This window comes from Ochotona princeps, chromosome 14, assembly GCF_030435755.1.
Source record: "Ochotona princeps isolate mOchPri1 chromosome 14, mOchPri1.hap1, whole genome shotgun sequence".
Classification (NCBI taxonomy): domain Eukaryota; kingdom Metazoa; phylum Chordata; class Mammalia; order Lagomorpha; family Ochotonidae; genus Ochotona; species Ochotona princeps.
The window spans coordinates 14,698,046-14,720,202 of NC_080845.1; the positions used below are offsets into that span (position 1 = coordinate 14,698,046).

At 40.1% G+C, this 22,157-nt stretch overlaps 1 protein-coding gene across 1 annotated transcript in view; it reads right to left on the reverse strand.

The window, feature by feature from the left end:
• The window catches only part of PAPPA (pappalysin 1), a 246,820-nt gene that overhangs the window by 164,621 nt on the left and 60,042 nt on the right, over positions 1 to 22,157 (reverse strand). Inside the window, exons 4-6 of the mRNA XM_036496589.2 lie at positions 19,263 to 19,556; positions 11,474 to 11,666; positions 4,587 to 4,708 (exon numbers count right to left, since the gene is read on the reverse strand). Coding sequence (XP_036352482.2) covers positions 4,587 to 4,708; positions 11,474 to 11,666; positions 19,263 to 19,556 — 609 coding nt within the window. The remainder of the gene's footprint in view (positions 1 to 4,586; positions 4,709 to 11,473; positions 11,667 to 19,262; positions 19,557 to 22,157) is intronic.

A 22,157-nucleotide genomic window follows, 5' to 3' on the forward strand; every position in this document is an offset into this window, starting at 1 on the left:
CAGACACGGTCTCTTTCTTCATGAACCACTTAATACAGTCAGATCAGCAAGGAGACAGCCGCATTAGTGCAGACAGTTCATCATCATGGTTTGCATTATGGGAGTGTCATAATGAAGCACAAGTCATAGGTCTAAGTATAAAAAACAGACAGAGTTGGGAGGTTGGCAGGATGTGTGACTTTGAGGCAAGCAATGGGATTGAGAAGAGGAAACAAAGAAGGAAACAAAGAAAGGAGGGAACATTAAGTGAATTCAGCAGACAGTGAGAGAGCAACAGGGAGTAAAGAATAAAGTGCAAAGTATAGTTATTTCATTATTAATACACATCCTTTGACACAAATGGTGACTCAGCAAAAGGTGCCATGTTTATGTAAGTTGTTCAGTAGATATAAAAATATATTTTATGTATTGTTATACTTGTTAATCAACATTTGCATTTATGAAGATCCATATAGACTGTTATCTATGCTTGCTGTATATGTATACATTGCAGCAACTGACAAAAACATAGTTTTGAAAATTTGGTGCCAAGTTTTTCTAATGAATACCTCAGCACACCTGAAGTATTCTTGGCAGGAGACTGAAGAAAACACGTAAATATCAGAAAGTGAAAATAGTTAATGGCATGTGGTAATCTCTCATAGAAAATCCAACATTTGTAATAAAATACATGCTTGCATATGTGTTCTGAACTAGGATTCAGGAATCTAACCTATACTATGTATAGTATATATAGCAATTCATGAAATATTTCAACAAATGATCACCTGTGAAATCTCATTTTAGTTCAAGTGATAAGCACACATTACTTGGTGTGAACAAAATCAAGAAGTTTTTGTTTGAAATGAAGTTAACAGAACAAAGTGGGTGTCCCATTAACTTCACATTATGTCCAATACAGGTTTGATAAATGAAGAATATTCTGTTTTGAAAAAGGAGTTATAAAAAGAAACTACAGTTCCCCAGAATAACAGGTTGGGGAGCCCAGTGTGGGTCTAGTGTCCATTTTGTGGATTCGACGACATCTTCAGGAAGGCTGAGGGCCTTGGGCAGGGGCAAAGAGTCAGTTGATGCAGTGCTGAGATCATCTGCCCAACCCCACACTGTGCTCTTTCCCCAACCCCACAGATATGTCTGGCATGGCTCATGGGTTTGGGAGCTTTATGTTAGTTTGGGAAGTCCAACAACTTAAACACACAAAGATAAATAGGATGAAAATGAGTTGAGAAATAAATTGCAGAGCTTGGTTCATGGAAAAGTTTATTTCTTCAAGGATATTAAAAGGGTCTGAGCCAAATGGAGCACAGTGTCTGTAATAGGATGTTCTAAAAAAAGAACAGTGTCTTTTCCTGGCCAGTGTGTATTCAGTTTACATAGAAGGGAAACCCGGGGCAGCTAGGTTTCCTGGGCAAGCCTGAGTCATCCCAGAGAACGGGCTCAGTGACTTTCATTGAATTCCATCCTGCATATGGCACTTTAAGACTGTAAAGGAAAAATCAGGAAGAAACATCACCCACTGATATTGGGGTAGTTGGAGATACGGAGAGCTATCTAGAAGTTGTACCATTTAAACAGAAGGTAAGAGAAACCCGGAAGGTTTTAGCCATGTTTTAGCCAGAGAAGTTTCAGGAGGAAGCCTTACCACCATCAGCTTTCAAATAAAATTCAGCAAGTACTCTCCTTTCTTATTCTGATTTCACCCAGGCCTTTGCCATCCCTCACCAGGAATTTGGCAACAATTACTTTACAGCTTCCTTCCCACTAGCATTCGTGTGCCATTCCCTTCACAGAGCAGTTCAAGCAATGTTTATGTTACCAAACACCCCTCTCCCCAAGCAAATAACGCATTCCGACTGTCCTCAGCATAAACTGATACCCACTTTCATCTTGTGATTTACCACCTTACCTGTCCAACCATTTCCTCATCCATCTTGCTCTTTATACTTTAAGCCTATTTAAATTTGTACAACATTGCTAAGTTTGTGCATATGGAATCTGTATCTATTAGTAGTTATTGTAATGAAATAGATACATTATGAAAAGTAGAAAAAGAAACACAAAAGCTGCAACTAAAACTAGAGTGAAGAAATTTTAAGCCTTAAAAATACATAAGGATGTGATCTATTAGCTACCAGAGCATTAATGAAATCAAATGTCATATACCCAATGGAATACACCATCCTCTAAGAAAAGAATAAGTGTGAAAAGAGCTGATGATGCCACAGTATGCAGATATTTTAAACATTTCATGAAAACATACTTGAAGATAAATCTATCTTGATGGAAAAAAATTTCTGAAACCTGCATTCGAGTAATATTCAGAATGCTTGTAGAACATGTATAGTAAAAAACACTTCACAGAGATTTCAAAATCTGGGGCACCCAAATAAGCTTTGCTTTTTAAAAGTTTTATGCATTTATTTGAGAAAATGAGAATGAGTCACTTATTTGCAGGTTCACTCTCCAAATGCCTTAAACATTCATGGCTGAAGTAGGCTGAAGTTGAAAGTTCAACTGAGGTATTCCACATGAACTTACTGCCTCCCAGGGTCTGCAATCATAGGAACTTCAACATTGGATATGGTGATCCCAGGCAGGGATTCTCCCCTAACCTTATCATTCTAAAAATTCATTTATTTAAAAGGAACAGAGATCTGTTTCTATTAGTAACTCACTTCCAAAATGGTCACAATAGTCAAGATTGGATCTGACCCAGGCTGAAGCCAGGAGCTATAAACCTCCTCCATGTCTCCCACATGGGAGGCAAGGGCTTAAGTACTTAGGGCATCATGCACTGACTTCCTAGGCACATTAACAGAGAGCTGGCTCAGGAATGGAGTACTTGGTATTGGAGCTCAAGTTCTCCAAAATGGTAAGCTGGAATTTCAGGCAATGCTTTAATCTGCTGTGTTGCCCTCCCTGGTCCCTAAACTTTTTAATTCTGTTGTGCATTAACTTGTTGAGGTACACTCTTAATGTTACAGAAATAATTTTGACAATGAGGATATTTTGAAAAACCCTCAAACCTATGAGTGTCTTCACATTCTGACATGTACCTTGTTCATTGCATTAGGACATATTTTGGGAAGCCTGTGTCCACTTTTGGAAGAGGTCCAATTACTAGTGATCCATGACAAATCACACTTCTTTTTCAAGGGTCTCTTAGCACTGAAATATAACTGTCTCATTTATTTATTCATAACTGCCTGGAAGATGCATATGCACCCAGGGGTGTGCCTAGCCCATAGTCCCTACAGGGGTCATAGGCGAGATGAGTTTACTCTAGGTAAGCATGCAAGGTGTTGCCAAGCGTCAGTGGCATGCAGTTTCTTCTGTCAGAACTCAGAGTAGGTCTAGTTTGGCAGGAAAAAATTGTTACTGTAACTGTGATGGAGGTGGAAGTTCATGGCGGTAATTCCTGCCCTGGATGAGGTCTGGGGCTGCTCCTGACCCCACGCTTCCCTTCCTTGTCCGGCAGCCTGTGATTCTGTGAGACTGAATTGAGGGTTTCGCCTAAACGTCCCTGTCACTTTACATTCCAGATGGATTTGTTTAGAGTTCCTGAGTTTGACTCTCATTTTTATTTTAAGCTACTTTAGAAAACAAAATACAGTTTCACTTCCCCCTCTGATCCTTTTATTACTTTAGTCTATCTCTGGCCTTTCCTTTCCAAGCTTCTTTCTAAAAATATAGCGGGTAGCGGAGTTCTCTCTGATGCTCAGTGAGGGGACTGATTCTGCTCCCTCTGGTGAGCTGGTACAACAGTGACCTTGCCCAGTGATGGTGGGCATGGGCTGATCCGCACAGGAGAAAAAGGCCTGGGCAGCGGTAGGGTTAACATGTGCTTCTCCAAGCACCACTGGGGAGGCGATTAAAGACAGACATGGCTGTCTACCAGTCTGGTTTCAGAACAAACTAATAAAATGCAATAACAAGCATTTAACAAAAACTTCTATTTAATGTCTACAGAAAACAACAATGCTCTAGGAAGCACAGGATGGTTGGCTTCTTGAGCCCTGGAAGACATCAGGTGGAGAAAGACATGAGTGTGGATAGAGCTTGGGAACTGCAGTTGTGAAGTGTTTTACTCAAGTGTCTTGCAGGGAAATGGACACCAAAAAGCAGCATGCATGGAATACATCAAAAGAAATGTTGTGACATATGTGGGAATGCCCTGGGTAGTTCTCAGAAGCAGCAGAAAAAAAAAAAGAATGAAAGTCAACTGATGCTTTGGAGATCCAAAGTACCTGTGTTAAATCTAATATAGCCTTGTGTATACATAGGCAGCTATGGTCTGGAGGTTACATGCATCCCAAACACACTATGTCTTTATCAGAGGAGGCCTTGGGCTATTGATGGCCATTTATTGCCTTTATTTATGTGGAATAACATATTTGGGATAGTGCAGGTGCAAAAAACAAATCTGTCAAGTGACTGCATGAACACTGTCTTTCCAAGGGTCCTCTTAAATTCAAAGGAGACAGTGTGTGGGAAAAACAAGTCAGACTCCCAAGACTCCAGAAACATTATATGAGTGATTTCCTGCACATACAGCACATGAATGTGCTTCCAGAAGGTAGACTTACCTTCTGCTTCCCGAGGGCTCCAGTGTCCTGAGGGGCCACAAGGCATTGGGGAGGAGGCGTTGAAAGCGTACTGCATCAGGATTCTCCCTTCCAGGCAAAGGTCACATGCTGATCCCAATTCTCTAGGAGACCAAGGAGAGAGGGAGCAGACACCGACTTAGGAGCAGTTGAATGAGCAATGGACAGGATGGGTTACAGGCAACGGCTACAGTGATTGGTCCTCTGTGTTCACATGCTATGCTTTCCAAAAAAAATGTAGCTGAACTTCTTCCCCATTGCCTAGCAAGCATCCTGCCTATGTCTAAAACATATTCTGTACTCACGATACACATCTTGATCTCAAGCAGCCTGGGAACGACATGTCAAGAACATACTACCTGCAACAATTTGAATATATTCCAGCATGAAAAATTTCACTGAATAATTTCTGTGTGACTATGAACAAACTATTTGCCCCATTTTTATCCCCCTAAAGTTTCTTTTTCAGCAGTATTTGTCAGGAAGTATGTGATGTGTGTCATTTTGTATTCTAGATATTAACTATGGAAAAGGCATGATTCTTTCACTTGAAAATGAGTGGGCCAGATTAGATGAAGCCTAAAGAACCTTCCAGTCCTGACATTCGGGGGATAAATGAGTCAGTCCTTAATTTTAACAGTCAAAAGCAGTTTTCCTTACTATACCATCTAATTCATTTTAGCAGCTTTCCAAGCGGTAAGCCAATCCCTCAATGGGACCAACCTCAGAAGTGGAATATTACGGTGGCTTCTCCTTCTCTCTTGTGTATCTGGATTCAATCTCCCGTTGGCCATAACGGCATCTGGGATCCTACTTGTTCTCTGGATTTGGCATCTGCCTGGAGGAGGAGGAGGCACTTGTGGGTAAGAGAGAGTGATGAGTCCTCTTCTCCTGTACTGTTGTGGATCCTGAAACTCTGTAAATCTGAACAGTCTTTGCAGGAGGACTGGAAAATGAATCATGGAATGATGTCATGAAATGTCCTAGTCCCAATTCATTGTTTTACAACATGTAATGTTCTTGTTGATATTTTATGAGTTGTTCCTAGAAAAAAAATCGGCATACTTTGGCTACCTAAAGGGATGCAGAGGAGTCAGATCTCAAGGCCCGGGACTCTGTCATTACACCAGAGCTCGTCATACCTCTGGAATCACATGTTCAGGGTGAGCATGTCTACATATGTGCATAAGATCACAGTCTGCTGGAATGTGCCCATCTTCCTTCTCACATATGCAGGCAATAATCACATCTCTGAACAGCTCAGGCCATGCTGGCCTGCTTCGTGGCTTTAGCCCCTATTGTCCTCTGACATGGCACTTGCAGGACTTGTAGTCTTCCTCCTGTCACGCCAGCCTTGCTTACTTCCATTCTGGTCTCCATCTAGTGACTGTGCTATGTTAGGTTATCCTGATTTCACCTTGTTGATGTGTCTCACCCTTCTGTATACATTATGGAAATTGTTTCCTCTATAAAGATTCTTTAGGTTCACAGGTGAATTTCTGTCCATGGATTATGAGATTTGAAGGAAAGTGTCCATGTTTTTTTGACATTGTATTTCCACTCAGAGTCAAACACATACTCTGAGAGTGTTCGTCAGGATTTGTTGATGGATGAATGGACAGATGTTTGATGGGTGGCTGGCTGGATGAATGAGCACCAGTCACTCAGATACATTGCTAATAGCCATGACTATCTGAGGCTAGACCTTCCAATTGCAACCTTGCACCATTACCCTTATCACTGTAAGTGTAAAAGCACATAGAAACTTTGCACGAACACTAACATTCAGTGTTAGGAGAATAATTAATTAGCTCAGGGTTAAACTACTTCCTGAAGTGATAAGTGGTAATTACAAAAATAATGATAAATGTTATATAACTTCATAGAAAATGTGTAAGCTATAATATCAGGTTTGAAAATTCATGTTAAAAACCTAATATATAAAGAGTATCTTAATGTTGATGAAACAACTTCTATGATAAATTATCACTGGCAATATTTCTGAAATGAGGAACATAAAGTAATTTATTTTATACCCTATAAATTTTCTACTTATTTTAAAAATGTAGTTATTGCTGAAGTTACTAAGAATTTGCACGTAGGTAATCTGGGGAAGATAGTAGCTTAGAACTGCTAATGTTGGAAAACTCTCCTCCAAGAACACAATCCTTTGAACTGTGTGAACAGTTTCATGATGACAATGAAGCTACAAATACACTGACAGACTTAGGAACCTTAATGTCCATGACATCATTCCTTTAAATACTTTGTTTTGAGTGATAAAACATAAAGTCAAATGAGGTTCACTGAGCTTCTGACACGTCCATAGTAAATACTTTAATGATGGGCAAATAAATAATCCCTTGTAAACAGTTTGAAGGATGAACAGATCTTCATCCTACTGACAACAAAAGCGTTGTGTGTTATACATCTTGAATATGCCAAAATATGTTTCACAAGCAGGATGCTAATTCTGCTTGTGAAATATACCGATTATCTTTTTACTCTCGTTCATGAGATTGAAAGTTCAAATGTCTAAATTTGCACTGTTCAGTATGGCAGCTACCAGCCATACACAACTATTTAAATATCAAATAATTAGAATTAAATAAGTTTGAATTCTGGTTCCTAACACATACTTAGCCTCTCTTCACATATTCCACAGCCACAGGCAGTAAAGATATTAGATATCTTCAGTATTGCTGAAAGCCCTAATGGAAAGTGCTCTTAAGGCATCCACTGTGATTCATCTATTATATTCTGTTTCATGCAACTAGGATAGTAATAGCTAGGCACCCTCTTTGAGATAACTGAGAAAATCATTACTGAAATCATTTTTGATGGTCAGATTTGGAAGAGGAACTTCATTTGAGAAAGTCTCAGAAAATTGAGGGCTAAGTGAAAAGGGGAAATGAACAAGGTCATGATGGTTTCAGCTCTGGGTCTCTCGGTTCTATATTCAGGAGTCTGGTAATAGTGCACCATAGCCATTTGTTCGGAAAACTGAAACCATTCAGTCAACACATGTTTGCAAGGCTGATAAAAATAAAAAGAATTAGAAAAGCCAGGGGTGGCCTTGAATTATTTATTCAGTTGCCCATGTGTGAGAATATAGACTGTGGGAGGATCCAACATGTTTTTTTAAGGGAAACCCTTGTATTCTCTTAGACCACAGATGTGAGAACAGCAGGAGGATGTGAGCATGGCCAGGGGCAAGATATTGGCATTGATGGATGTAGTGGAAAACACCAGAGGTTTTTCATGGAAAGAGAGTTTTCAAGTAGCTAAAAAACTCTGGAAAACACTGTAAAAATGGGACTTATTATTCCTGGAACATACAGTCGGTCTGTGTGCTTGGCTTATTTTAGATGTTACCTTTTCTTTAATTCCTCACCAAAACTAGGTGAAATGAACACAATTGCAAGTGGAAGAAGACTTTGAGGGTCAGAAAAGTGAGATGTCTGGCTTAGGGTCTCATCAACTGGGGTGATAAAACTGAGAGCGGAAAATTAATGTATGACATCAAAGCTTATGCACTTCTTTATTAAGCTGATTTGCAGGAGTATAAACTCCACGTGCATGGAAGAATTATACGCATAAAATGTAGCTCTATTTCTTTACAACAATTTATTGAACATGTGCATCAGCTTCCTGTAGCTATAGGGTATGGTCTACATAGCTGGTAACCCTAATTAGATGTATTTCCAACATGTCAGTTTTAATTTAACATCTGATAACTCTGTTATGAAATCTTAGACTGAACAGAATAGCTATTGTATGAACCTAAAGTAGTAACTGACTATAGGTTATTAAAAACATATTGATTGAAGCTGAGAGCACTATGTAATAGAGACATATCTCATTACACAACAATTAACCCTCCAATAGGTTTCCAACAATCAGATGGTATTTATTTAATGGACAATAACTGCTTTATGAAATACAAATTAAATACATACACAGGAAACCTCATTTAAAAAACTTCCATTTTAAAAGTGGAATTGAGGCCAAGGTTTGACCAAAAGACTGATACTTCTCATCACCACATAAAAAATAAATAAATCCACAGGCTGCTGGAAGCCTGCTCTGAAGTGTCACAAAGAGGTTTCCTAAACTGCACTCTGAGCTTATAAGGAGGATGGAAGGGGCAGGACTAGGGGAGCTTCCACAGAGATTGGGGGTCCACTTCCCTTCTCAGTGATCACGTTGATCCAGCTGCCAAAGGGAGGTTCTAGAGTCAGAGACTGAGGGTAACGTGAAAAATTAGAGTCCACATTTAATGTGAAGCCATGCGCTAATATGTTTTTAGGAAACTTTAAAGCTTTTCCTTTTTTTCGTAGAATATAATAATGTAATCTGCTTGTGGGCTACAACATAATGTTTTGTTACATGGTTACAATGTGAAAGGATTCAATCTGCTAATTAATTGATCACCTCTCATAAGTTATCATAGAAAAACATTTCAAATCTGTATCCTTAACCGCTTAGAAATATACAATGCATTATTATTTATTATAGTGACTGGCTGTTGAATAGATCATTGAAGCTTAAACATTCTGTCTACATTGGTCTTTCTATTCTTAGATCAGCATCTTACCTTGTGCCCACAGTTTCTGGTATCCCTCATGCTACCATATAATCCAGCAAATGAAACTTTTTTGGATTTCACGTATGAAATAGTAATATTTGTCTTTCTGTGCTTAGATTATCTAATTTAGCACATTTCTAACTTCATCCATTTTATTTCAAGCAAGAAGATTTCTATTCTTATAATGCTAAATAACATCCCAGTTGACACTCATCTTGATCCATTCATCTGATGGTTGGTCACCCACGCTGTTCCTACATTTTAAGTACTGTAAACAATACTGAAATCAACATAGGAATCTAGAGACCTTTTAGGGAAGCATTTCAATTCCTTTGGATAAATTCACAGAAGTGCAAACTTTGCATCATATGGTGAGTCTGTTTTCAGTTTTCTGAGGAACCTCCATGCTGTTTTCCATACTGGCTTTATTCATTCACATCTCCATGAAAGGCATCCCAAGGTTCCCTTTTGTTTCACACCCTCAGCAACACACCTTTTGTCTTTTGGATAATGCTCATTTTAACAGGCTTTAATTGCACTTTCATAAAAGCTGGTGATGCTGAGCATTCTATGTATACTGGTTGTCCATTTGAATGTTGTCTTTAGAGAAGAATCTGTTTTAGCCCTTTGTACATACACACAAATCAATTCCTCCCCCATAGTGCTCCTTGTAATCTTTTTGTGGAACTTTAGGCAGGAGGTGAAGTATCTCGCCTGTCACTCTCATTCTGGAACAGCTCGATGAAAGCATATGAGGTTTTGAGGCCAGACATTGCAGAATATGAATTGGAGCCTAGTCCCCACCACTTTCTTTGGACTTGGGTCAAATCTCTCAGCTTCTTTCAGTTCCAGTTCTCCCCAGGAAAATGAAGTAGATGATCTCTTTAGGACAGGGTTAATGGAAAGATTAAGTTAGGCTCTGCACATTTACTAAATAGTTAGCACACGATCAACAGCAGTGACCACAAGAGAATCCCACTAATTAGTTATTATTATGGTTATTATTTTCAACATCATCAATGTTCCACCACTGCTACTGAATGAAATGTATGCACAATGGCTACACTGATCTTCCCCAAATCACACCAAAGCTCCAGAGTAAATGTAGACGACTTGTTCTTTCTTCATGATCTTTTAAAGACTTATTCCCTTAAACCCTGAGCTCTCCTTGCCTGAAAGCCGCTACCATGAAAGACCACATAATTCAGATGTCCATCTTTAAGCCACTGTGGCATTATTAAATCTACTTTTTGGGGAGAGGATTAATACACAGAGGGAAAGCAAGTTGCTTAAGGTCATATATCAAAGTAGTGACAGAGGATCAGAATTGAGACACCTTGTGCAATAGTTATCATTCCCTTGCTTTCTAAAATTCCACATTCAGAAACATGAGATACAATCATAATTGTGATTATTTATTATCTATATAGGATATTTCAAACATTTGTGGGAGAATGGAAATAAAGGATACATTTATTCTGGTGCAAATTTTTGGAAGTCATAAATATATTTTTAGAGCACTCATTTTACATAAGCTTTTTGAAAGAGCTCTTAAGGGCATGTGTTTCAAAATTTAACGCAGTAACTATATTGAATTTTAAGTGCATAATCCATGAGCCTTTGAAGTATTATATATACATATACATGTATGCACACATTTAGGACTGAATCATACATATATGCTTTCATGTATAATATGAATTGTATACAGTGTAACACAAAGGTTGATGCCCATTAACTGGAGGCAATTTCACCTTCTGAGCTCATGAACATGAGAACACTATCTCCATCCCAGAGGACATTCCTGGTAATAGAGGTTTCCAAGTTTCTAATAAGAAGCAAATGTAGACGTCCTCACATTAAAAATGTGGACTCTGCCATCCTCCACACCTACAATGTCAGGATACACTTTAAATAGCAGAGTGATGGACTTATGATTGCTTTTGAAGGACTATATTATTTTAATAAAATAGGGGAAATCAATAGGGGGAGAGGGAAAGGGTCCAGAACCTTTGGGACCATATAGTGAAGCTGATTAATTTAAAAATTGAAATAAAGAAGACATTAAAAATATGCATCAGTCCATATTCATTTAGATAAGCAATCATTCATTAAGTCCCTGAATCAAAATTCACAAGCTTCCCATATATCCAGCCTACTGTGTTGAACCATTGAAGAACAAAAAACGCAGCGTAAACTTTATCCAAGGTTACTACTCATCCAAGTTTCCTTCTTGTTGGCAGGAGAAAGAAGGAATGAACACTTCATAGGACACACTCACCTTTCAAAGGAGTGGCCGTCGATGGGTGGGAACCACTCCAGCGTCACAGAATCTGTAGTGTGGCTTACAATCTGGGGTGCAAGGGCAACAGGAGCCGGCTTACTGGAGGGCTGCCAGCCCTGGTACACCAGGTCCAAGTAGCAGTGCATTCTGGCGACTTGATTGGGCGTGAAGGAGTCTGTACAGTCGTCATCTGCAAGCAGGCAGAGGGAGAGATAAGCAAGGAGCTCTTGCTGGAGCGGGCATGCGAGAGAATGATGACGTCTTCGCACAGCTGAGTGCTAGAACCCCAGTGTTTCCTTGCCAACCCAGGGCTGCCTGTTCCAGTGCTCAAGTTAATGATCTGTGAATAATTTCGTGTGATCATCACTTCTGGAGACAGGTGAGAGGAGGAAACAAGAGGAGGGAAAGGGCAGACAAAACTGGAAAACTGCACCCGAGACTGAGGAGGGTGTTGTCCAGCGGGCACGGTTGAGGACAATGGCACGATAGCTGCCTTTTGCAGCCCCCAATTCACTGGTCACTCAGTCGACAATCTCTCATCGTCTCCTCCTCCTCATCCCCCACTTGATACCTGTCATTCATTCATTTAGTTCTTTACTCATTTCTTGACCTTACTGATTCCCCAACTCATCCTTTCACCCTCTCATTAATTAATTCCATTGTTCACAAACCTGGCAATATTATCCTTCATAAAGTCCTTCTGAGTGTCTGCTATATATTCTCTGCTATGTGCCAAGGAATGGGGAAGGATAAAGTTTTGAAAGGTTCTACCCTTGAAGAGCTACTTCTAGCTAAGTAGTTGAGGCCAGTTCATTACAAGAATTAAGATTGTTTCAAGGCTGCTAATGTGTGTGATGTCTAACACCAGGAAAGTAATTGAGGAAATAAGTAACCCAAAAACTTTCAAAGGAGGAGGTACTTGAGGTCAATTAGATTATGTGGCTAAGTTTGCAAAAGGATAAAGTTACGGGACAGAGGTCCAGTGTCCTATACAAAGATCATAGATCAGAGAGAGGATCAGGCAGACCTCAAAGTACATGGCAGCAGCAGGAACAGTAACATCTTTCCCAGCACGTATCATTGAGACATTCATCGAGTGCTGGTGGTAAGCATGGTACAACATGCTCTGCTTACCTTTAATTCTTTCTCCAGTTGATAATTTTGGAATGTTTGCTATTATTTTCCCTATTTTACAGAGAAAGAAACTGAGGGTGGCAATAGGGCAGCTTTCAAGGTCATGGAGCTGGGAAAGACCTGGGACTTGAAACGGGGCTATGGTGATTGCAAGGTAGTGTTTCTCATCTATGTAAGAACTTTTCTGGAGCAGAAATGAAACTTTGGATGGATAAAGTTTCACACAGGCATGGACAAATGGTAACATACGTTGAATTGAAGGGGCTTCGAAAACAATCTTCTAGGGGTGTGTGTGTGTGTGTTTTAAAATATAGTGATTTTCAGTGCTTCTAGGGGGTGGACACAGAGAGGTATCTGAACACTTGGTTTCCAGAGCAGAAGCTGGGCTGCCTCTGCTTTCGTCCTCCACCTGTTTTATTCAGTTGTCCCTGGAACAAGGCAAAGCACTGCTCCGGCTTGGATTCTCAAAACTCTACTTGGAGGGGTCTGCCTGGTCAGGATTTCTGAAACTGGACCCCAGACAGAGGAGATTGGATCTCATCAGATCTTCAGATGAATCCACTACTGGAAATCCTCCAGCACAAACCCAGGTCTCCTTATGAAACAAACAAAAAATAAGTTTGAGCAGATGCTGGAGAGTTGGACATGATCTTGCGAATTCAGTTTAAGGAAGGGAGTAACGTGCAGGAGATTTGTGTACAGAGCTGCCTTATATCCCCTCAGTAATTTTTGACAATCTCCCTTACAGCTCCCCGGGGAAGTCTTTAACATGTCTGGAGGAAGCAACAGAGCCCGACATCCCTTAAAAAGCACTGCATTAGAGTGACTAATCAAGTAAGTTTCTCTCAAGCCCAGATGCACGGTATAGCTCCTTGAATACCAAACATTTGGTGGATTTGCATTGTCTGGAGTCCAAACACCTCTGAGAGGGATGAGATTATCATGTAGCTTCTTCAAAGTTAATGTGAACTTTGCACTTCACCTTTTTTTAGGCCTGAAAGAGCCATGGAATAGGTGAAGGAGAGGAACACGATGGTCAAGGAAGACATTATGCTACATGGTTAACTTAGTGCACATGAGATCTGCAGGTGATTTTATGCCACCAGTTTCCCCATATGTTAGGGGGAGATGGTAATGATACCAAGAATGCTCATCTGAGAACATGGCTGACGTCAAGGTGCATGTCAAAAACCAAGTCTGGTGCATATCAAATGCTCAGTAGATGCCGACTGTCTAATGAATGCAAGGTTGTATGTGTGTTGTGTGTACTTGTGTAGAATTGGAAAAGTTGAAGAAAATTAAAGACTAGAACACAAAGCATGAATTCCTTTTTGATCTAGCAATACCACATTCATGAATTCAGTAGCTACTTGAGGAAAATACAAGCAAAAATGTATTTTCAGAATGTTTCTTGAAGGACACTGATGATGGTAAAACTATTAAAAATAACACAACTGTAAGTGATTAGGGGAATTGCTGTATGCTTTAAGGCCCAAAATGGAGAATAGGAGCAAATATGATATTATTAAAAATGATGTAATATTAAGACGTAGTTCCACCACGTGTAAATTTTAAACCAAATATAACCTATAGAACTGTGGAGATTCAACAAGCTGGGTAATATATAGCATTTATCAAGACGAATAAGATTTAAAATAGAGTTGATGCATTTGCTATTTTTCTCTTTTCCTTTTGTAACTTAAAAATTAACCATCTCCATGTCATTTAAAATATGTAAACATTGATGGGTGATACAGTTTATTAGGGGAACAGAAATGAATTTGAGCTTGAAGGTTTAAAGTCAGAAAATGTCAGTCCCAGAGTACATCTCCTAGAGAGTCAGCTGCTTTCAACATCTTGGGGGAAAATCCTGAAGAATTTCTGTTTATCACAAATGCTCTGTCTTAATTAGCGTATTTCTAGCCAGCCCCACTTGGCTTCTTGCCCTTAATCACCTCTTCTTGATACCTGCATCTGAAGCTCTCGTTCTCCAGGACCAGTAGCTCATCTTGGTCCTCTGTCCCCATTTTGTTCCTAAGCAGAAAGGACTTTGAGCAGTTTATTGGGAGCAGGGGGAGGAGTCCATGTTGTTGATACAGAGCCCTGAAGTTGCTATCTGAACTTTGTTATCAAGAAGTTTCCACCTGTAAGGTTATAGTGTGCAGAAGTTAAGAAGTCGAATCTGCTTTGGCTTCTTGTAGAATCTTAGGCAATACACTGATTTCTGACAGTTTTATTTTCACTTTCTGTAATTAATTGAATGATGATATCTGCTTGACTTAATCTCAGAATACTGAGTGGCCTTTTGCAAAAGTTATCTTTTGTTGCTTTAAAAAATAATACTGATAATGACAAATAGTTAAGAGTTACAGCTATTCAGTACAGAACATTTGGAATATGCTAAAAATAAAGTTACAAAGAAAACTGATTATATAGATATGATACTCATAATTAATACATTTTGTGTACATGCAAATATGAATGTATTGGCAGCAGCTTTCGGTAATTGTCAATATTACATACATACACACACAATACATATATGGTTCTGTGACCATTTTCAACACTAATCACTTAACAAATAATTCTCCTAATTGTCTTTATGGAATGCAGAACAGTTTGGGTTCCCTTACTTTTATATTATACCTGCCATTCCTGCATGGTATTGATGAAGTTACTGAGACTGTGAGAGAAGGGTAACTTGTCTGGGATCAAATGCTAGGACATGGAGGATTCAGGTTCTGTCACCTTAACTCCAAACTTCATGCTGAAATCACCACACTACATCTTCTTCCTTAAAAAGATTTGCTTATTTATTTTGTAAGGCTGTGACGGGCCTGATGCAATAATCTAGTGGCTAAATCCTTGCCTTGCAACTGCCAAGATCCCATATGGCTGCCAGTTTGTGTCCTGGCTGCTTCACTGCCCATCGAGCTCCCTGTTTGTGGCCTGGGAAAGCAGTAGAGGTTGATCCAAAGTCTTGGAACCCTGCACCCTCATGGCCCAGAGGAAGCTCCTGGCTTAAGATTGGCTTAGCTCTTGCCATTGCTGCCTCTTGTGGAGTAAACCTGTGGAAGGAGGATCTTTCTCTTTGTCTCTTCTCTCTGTAGATCTGACTTTCCAATGAAAATAAAATAAATAAATAAAAAGAAAAAAAAGAAAAAGGAAAAAAAATTCTGTTATACAGACAGAGCAGTCTTCCAGCTGCTGGTTCACTCCACAAATAATCACAAGGGCTGGATTGGCCAGCACTAAGGCAGGCTGAAGCCAGGACCTCTCAAGGATCTCCTGCATGGGTGGCAGGGACTTAGACATTTGACTCATCTTTTGCTGCTTTTTCCAGGCCATTACAAGGCACTGGATCAGCTGTGCAAGTGTAGCAGCCAGCACATGAGTGTTTTCCTGCATGGAGCACCAGTGTTGCAGAGTTTCTTTATCCACTATGCTACAATGCTGGGCTCTAGTGGGCTTCTTTCCATACCCATCCGCCATCACTACATCATCTTTAGTAGCCACCCAATGTCCTAGCATATGGATATCCTGTGATTTGTTTTGGCAAATCATTATCTTTAAACTTCTAAGTGGTTTCAAATTTTTTTATACATATCAGCATTTTATAACTGGCACATCGTAAATACTTAATAAATAAATATTTTAAAAATAAATATTACTAACAACATTTTTATTGGAAAGTCTTTAAACTGTTTTTTTTCAAAATACATTCTTTAGACATAGAACTTCTATATCAAAGCATGTGTGTGTGTGTGTGTGTGAGAGAGAGAGACAAGGGCCTAGCACAAAGAAAGATGATAATTTTCCTGCACTCTCAAGGGGCTCTCAACTGGAAGGTCCTCCCTGAGGAGTCCCCATGGCTTATGCCCTTCAAAAAGTAGAGTTGGAGTTGCTACCAACTCTCTGACAAGGAGGCATCGCACAGCACTCTGGCTATTGTCTGGCTGCTGGCCTCTACTTACCATTATCATCTACCTGACGCTTGCTTAAATTAAACACTCAGAACTTCGTAACCTTCCAAGAACAGAAAAACAATTTGCTAATAACAGAGCCTCTTGCAGTGAGAAAGCAGAGGGTTTAAATCTCACCTTTGTCTTGGTTTATGTGTTTGATCCTGGACAAGTTATTTGAGCTGTCTAAACCATACTTTCTGGGTTATTTTGAAGATTCAGTGAGAGAGAGAAGACTCTAAAATTTTGCAAAGGATCCAGCATGTAATAAACCTTCAAAAATTGCTTTAGCCGTACACAAACCAATATGGTAGCAAGCCATATGTGGCCACTTCCAACTAAAATTCAAACAATTTAAGTTTATTAAGTCAAGGAGTCAATCACATTAGTTGTATTTCAAAGTGCTCACTGGTCACATTTGGCTAGTGGCTATGCCCCTGGCTAAGCCAGGCACAGAGCACAAATCCAGTCTGAGCACGTTGCACTGAACAGGGCACACTAACTAGACCCCTATGTGACTTCTGACTAGGCCTGAGAGAGAAGCATCCTTGGAGGAAAAGCCTTTGTGTCTCCACCTTCCTTTCTTGATGGAGGGAGTCCCGAGGAGGGCTCTCCCCAGCCCTGAGAACCCAGTTCTGTTCTGCATTTTGAATTTGATCCAACTGCTTTTGTCACCTCATCTATCAGAGATCCTAAGACAAACAAACATTTCAAAGCTCATGGTTGCCTTGGATATGCTTTTGCGGGTGTAAGTTTGTTATCGTAGCTCAGTGAATTAGTTCTGCTGTTAATGGGTCACTGAGCTGAGGGGTTCCTTAAAAAAAAAAAAAAACAGTAAATCAATCACCCTGTAGATATGTACCAAGAGGAACAAAAAATGTTTTAGTTTATGGGGGTCTGGTAACTAGTGGCAGCTTCTGGGCCCCTAAGAGGCTGGCAAACGTCCAAACTCATGTTATTGTTTATTTTCCATGTGTGTTGAGCTGGCCAAGGAAAGGTGCTATAGAAATGGGATGTAAGCAGGCCTGTTGGAGGGGATGGAGCACCGGATGTGAGTGTCAGCATTGCTGGGAATAGAAGCCCAGTGGGAATCAGTATTTGAGGAAATACCCAGCACCCTAGTCTTTTTTTTTTTTTTTTTTGGAAAGACTCAAATCTAAGGACTTCAAGATATCAGAGTTGGGTTTGTGACCTCTCAAAAGATGCCAGGTGTGGTCTGTGTGAACCCTGTCTTGGAGAGACTCCAGAAGGCATCAGAACCAATGGGACACAAGAACTACTGGGGATCATACAATCCTTGGAGTTTCTATGGCAAAACTGCAAAGGAGGCAAAACTCCCCCAGGAAGCAAAGACAGAAGAGAATATTCCTGATTCCAAAAGCAATCTGTGCCTGGAGCCCCCACTTACTTATCTACCATGGACTGTCCCCAGATCTCTGTAAAACAGAGCACAAATGTCATCCGTGTTGTTCTTTCCCCCCATGCAGTCATTGCCCAGGTCTCATTTAAAGAATGGCACAACAAAACAACAATGGTAAATGGAGTCGGTGAACATCAGTGTTTCATCTATAAAGCTGAGATAGCTCTGATAGCACAGATTTATTTGAGAATTAAATGAGATGGAACATACAAAAGTTCTTCATAGTCAATAAATTGTTGTATGGTAAAAATATTATTATTGATACAAATCAATTTTATAAGCATGTATTGAGAATTTATTTTTTCTCTCTCTTTGCCCCACCTTTTCTTCTTTCCTTTCACCTAACAGACATAGGAAGTACTATGTCCTTTGATAGGTTCTGGGATCATGCCTGTAGTAATGCATTAGATCCAATCTCCACTTTTACTGAATTTGCTTGTTCTCAGTGAAGAAAATCAGTTGTTAAAATGAAATTTAATGCTGGAATGCTGGGTCACCAACTGCATTGCTGAAGGAGTATTGACTAACCTGGCCGGTAGAGAGAACTATACCTGGCTTGAAGAAGCAGGATTTAGTTTTATCTTTCAAAGGTGCTAAAAGAGCACCAGCTGGCCTTGGTGCCCCGTGCTAAAGAAGTGAAGAAAGTCCTGGAACCCAGAGAAAGAACCCTCAACACTACATAAATGACTGTAATTTTTTAAAAAAAATGCTAATATAGATACATGCAGTTAGGGAAACAGTATGCCCAGTCTCATGTAATGATTTGATATTTGCAAAATGAAAAGCACATTTCTTCTGAAAAATAAAAAAAGATGAAATGAAAGGGTAGCGATCTCATGTTTATGTGAGGGAGATCTGAGTTAATTAAAAAATGGTTCAATAATGGCCAGCTTAGAAAAATCCAGCTGTAAAAAAGGTTACCTAGGAGATCAAATTCAAAGATTGGATTTTCTTATGAAAAATGATCCAAGGAAGTGATGACTCGTGGGTGCAAGGTCCCCCAGTGGCAGAGTGTGATCATCTGCCTGGGTTTTCTGGATTTTAGTCCCAGCCATCCTCCTAAAGTGAGGTCTTCTGGGTGAGCTTTGAGATAAAAAACATCGTCCGCTAACCTCTAAAATTCCCAGGAAAACAATATTATTCTGAAATGAAGGATGACAACTCTTCTGGTTTTAGATAGTAGACAACTTGTTCAAGGCGTTTTTGAAGCAGGACTGTAGCCTGCAGTAGGCATACAGCACCAGCAAATATATGGAGCATAGGGTCTTACCTGCGTAGCTCATGAAGTTGTTGTACGGGGTGTTAAAGAAGCTATGGAAGCCACACGTGTCATTTCCTGGCATGGGATCACCGCAGAACTTATGTTTAGGGGCTGGGTTGGTGTCATTGCAGAGATCTCCGGTTTCAAAGGAGGGCTCTGTCTCCATGCAGGGGTCACTGCAGGACTGGATCTCTGAGATCCCTCGGAAGGTGTGGTAGAGACCCAAGCTGTGCCCGATCTCATGGATCATGGTGTTGGTGTGCCCAGGAATGCCGTAGAAAGCAGGGTTCAAGACAATGCCACCTACAAGAGGAAACCAGAGTGTTAGGCTAACTGGGTGCTTCTGCTTCCTGGTAGAAGAATCTCCGAAGCAGTTCAAGATGAAGAAGTAGTGCCCCCCAAAATAACAGGTGTCTTCTTTTTGGATTCATAACCCATGACATGAAATCAAGTATTATCAGTGCAGAAAGGAGTTTCAAAAGTCATTTTGTGCAATTCCTCTACTTTTCAAAGATTAAAAATACCCATTTCTAAGGAGATGAAAACGTCAAGCTCTTTAAAGGAAGAGACATCCTTAGACTTAGATTTCTGGGGTGATAAATCCTTCTACCTCAATCTTTTCCTTAGAAAGTAAGGCTGGCCCTAGTTTGCAAACATTCTGCCTGTTCTGGGTAAATGAAACCTTAAAGCTTAGATGTCTTGGTAGAGTTCTTATTTTGCCTCCATTACTACTGTGACAAGTATTGAGTTAATATCACCTCTAAATCACATTGTCTTCATGTTTGCTACTGTATGAGCATGTTTTAAGGCCAAGACTACATGTTAACAGTGTTCATCAAAGTTACAGTTTCTTCAGCAATTTTTGTGACTCTTCAAGCCCAGTGTTGGGTATCATATAGATAAAACCATTGTTACCATCTCAAAATTCAATAGGAGAGGTACTGATTCATAGAGAGGCAAAGTAACCGAGCCACGATGAAGAGTAAGTGCGGAGCTAGAATTTGAGGACAGCTCTTTGGGTTCCAAAGCCAAGAATCTTAATCTGTATTCTACTACTAATGGCTACTACAAGGGCTGGAGTGTAGTATTCATTACACTTGATGAATATTGCCTAAATGCTGACTAATATAAACCATGTTTCAGGGCTAAATAATCACATGTAAGCATCCAGAATAGCGCCTGGCCTTCCAAAGAGCAAGCAGCTTAAATATCACATGGTAATTCTCACCAGATTTCACAATCTCAGGTCACTTCCCAGACCTGGGGAATCACAGTTCTCTTGGGCATTGCTGCTTCTATCTTTTTTTTTTTTTTAATACGATTTGTTTATTTTTATTGGACAGTTAGATTTACAGAGGAAGGAGAGAAAGAGAGAAAGATCTTCCATCTGCTGGCTTACTCCCCAGGTGGCCACACAGACGGAGCTGAGCTGATCTGAAGCCAGGAAATTCTGGGTACAGGTTCCTAAGGCTTTGGGCCATCCGTGACTGTTTTCCCAGGCTATAAGCAGGGAGCTGGAAGGGAAGTGGAGCAGCCGGGGTAAGAATTGGTGGTCATATGGGATCCAGGCACAGGCAAGTTGCGGACTTTAGCCACTAGGCTATCATGCCAGGCCCATTACGATCTATTTTAAGCAGAGTCTTGGATGACTTTTCTGTCCATTTTCATTTGAGAAGCAATGGTCTAAATGGCACACCCCAGAATGCTGAGCATTGCTTAGCTAATAGAATTGGATAGAATAGAATTCAGGAGGACATAAAGAGAAACAGAAGGTCCCTTATTGTGCATGTGTGCATGTGTGTGTTTAAAGATTCATTTATTTTTACTGCAAAGTCATATTTACACAGAGAACAAGAGACAGAGAGAAAGATTTTCCATCTGCTGGTTCACTCCTCAAATGGCCACAATGGTTGGAGCTGAGCTGATCTAAACTTAAGTGCCAGGAGATTCTTCCTGGTCTTCCACTGGGGTACAGGGTTCCAAGGTTTTGGGCCATTCTAGACTGCTCTCATGGGCCATAAACAGGAAGCTGGAAAGAAACTGGAGCAGCTGGGACACAAATTGGAGCCCATATTGGAGTCCCAGGGGAGAATTAGTCAATCGAGCCATCACATTGGGTCTTGTACTTATCCTTGTATCTACAAATCACATGACATCTGCTTAAAAAAATTAATGAAAAGTTTTGACAACAATTTTTAAAATAAAAAATGAGGAAATATCTGTTCCATGTTCATTTAAGCACTGATGAGACACATGCAGGCTGGCAGAAGACAGTTAAATTTTAAAATTCAAATATACTTAAGGAAATGCTATACCTCAGTTGTGAAAACCGTGTAACTAGGGGCTTAGCGTGGACAGCAGCTTATAAAGGAATTGTGAGGGAACAGTGCCTCATTGATCTGGATGGGGATGGAGGAACTTATATTTTAGAATGTAAAGTCAAGGGGATTAGCTTGCTCGGTCAAGGGGATCGCAAATCTATTAATTCTGAATTGCCCAGAGTCTTCTAACTCAAAGGTAAAGATGTGTGCGTGTGTGTGTGTGTGTGTGTGTGTGTGTGCCCGTGCACACATGTGTGGGTGTGAGAAGTGGGAGGCAGAGGCAGGGAGGAAGAATAATTGAGACAGGAAATCTTTCTCAATTATTTTCTGTCAATCATAATACAAAACATAATCTCCTTCCCACCCAATGCTTTTTTCATGGATCACAGCATGGCAATAGGAAAAGAGGGAGAAAATGTATGTTTGATTGCGGCTGCTGCAGAATTGCATCTGATCAACATTGCCATGGAAGGGGAGGAAACAGTTCGGATATAAGCCATAACAAACCTGACATGTGTTGCAATTCTCCTGCTTTGTCTTGCTCTTGTGATCTTGGGATATGGACTTGGCAAGCACGACAGCT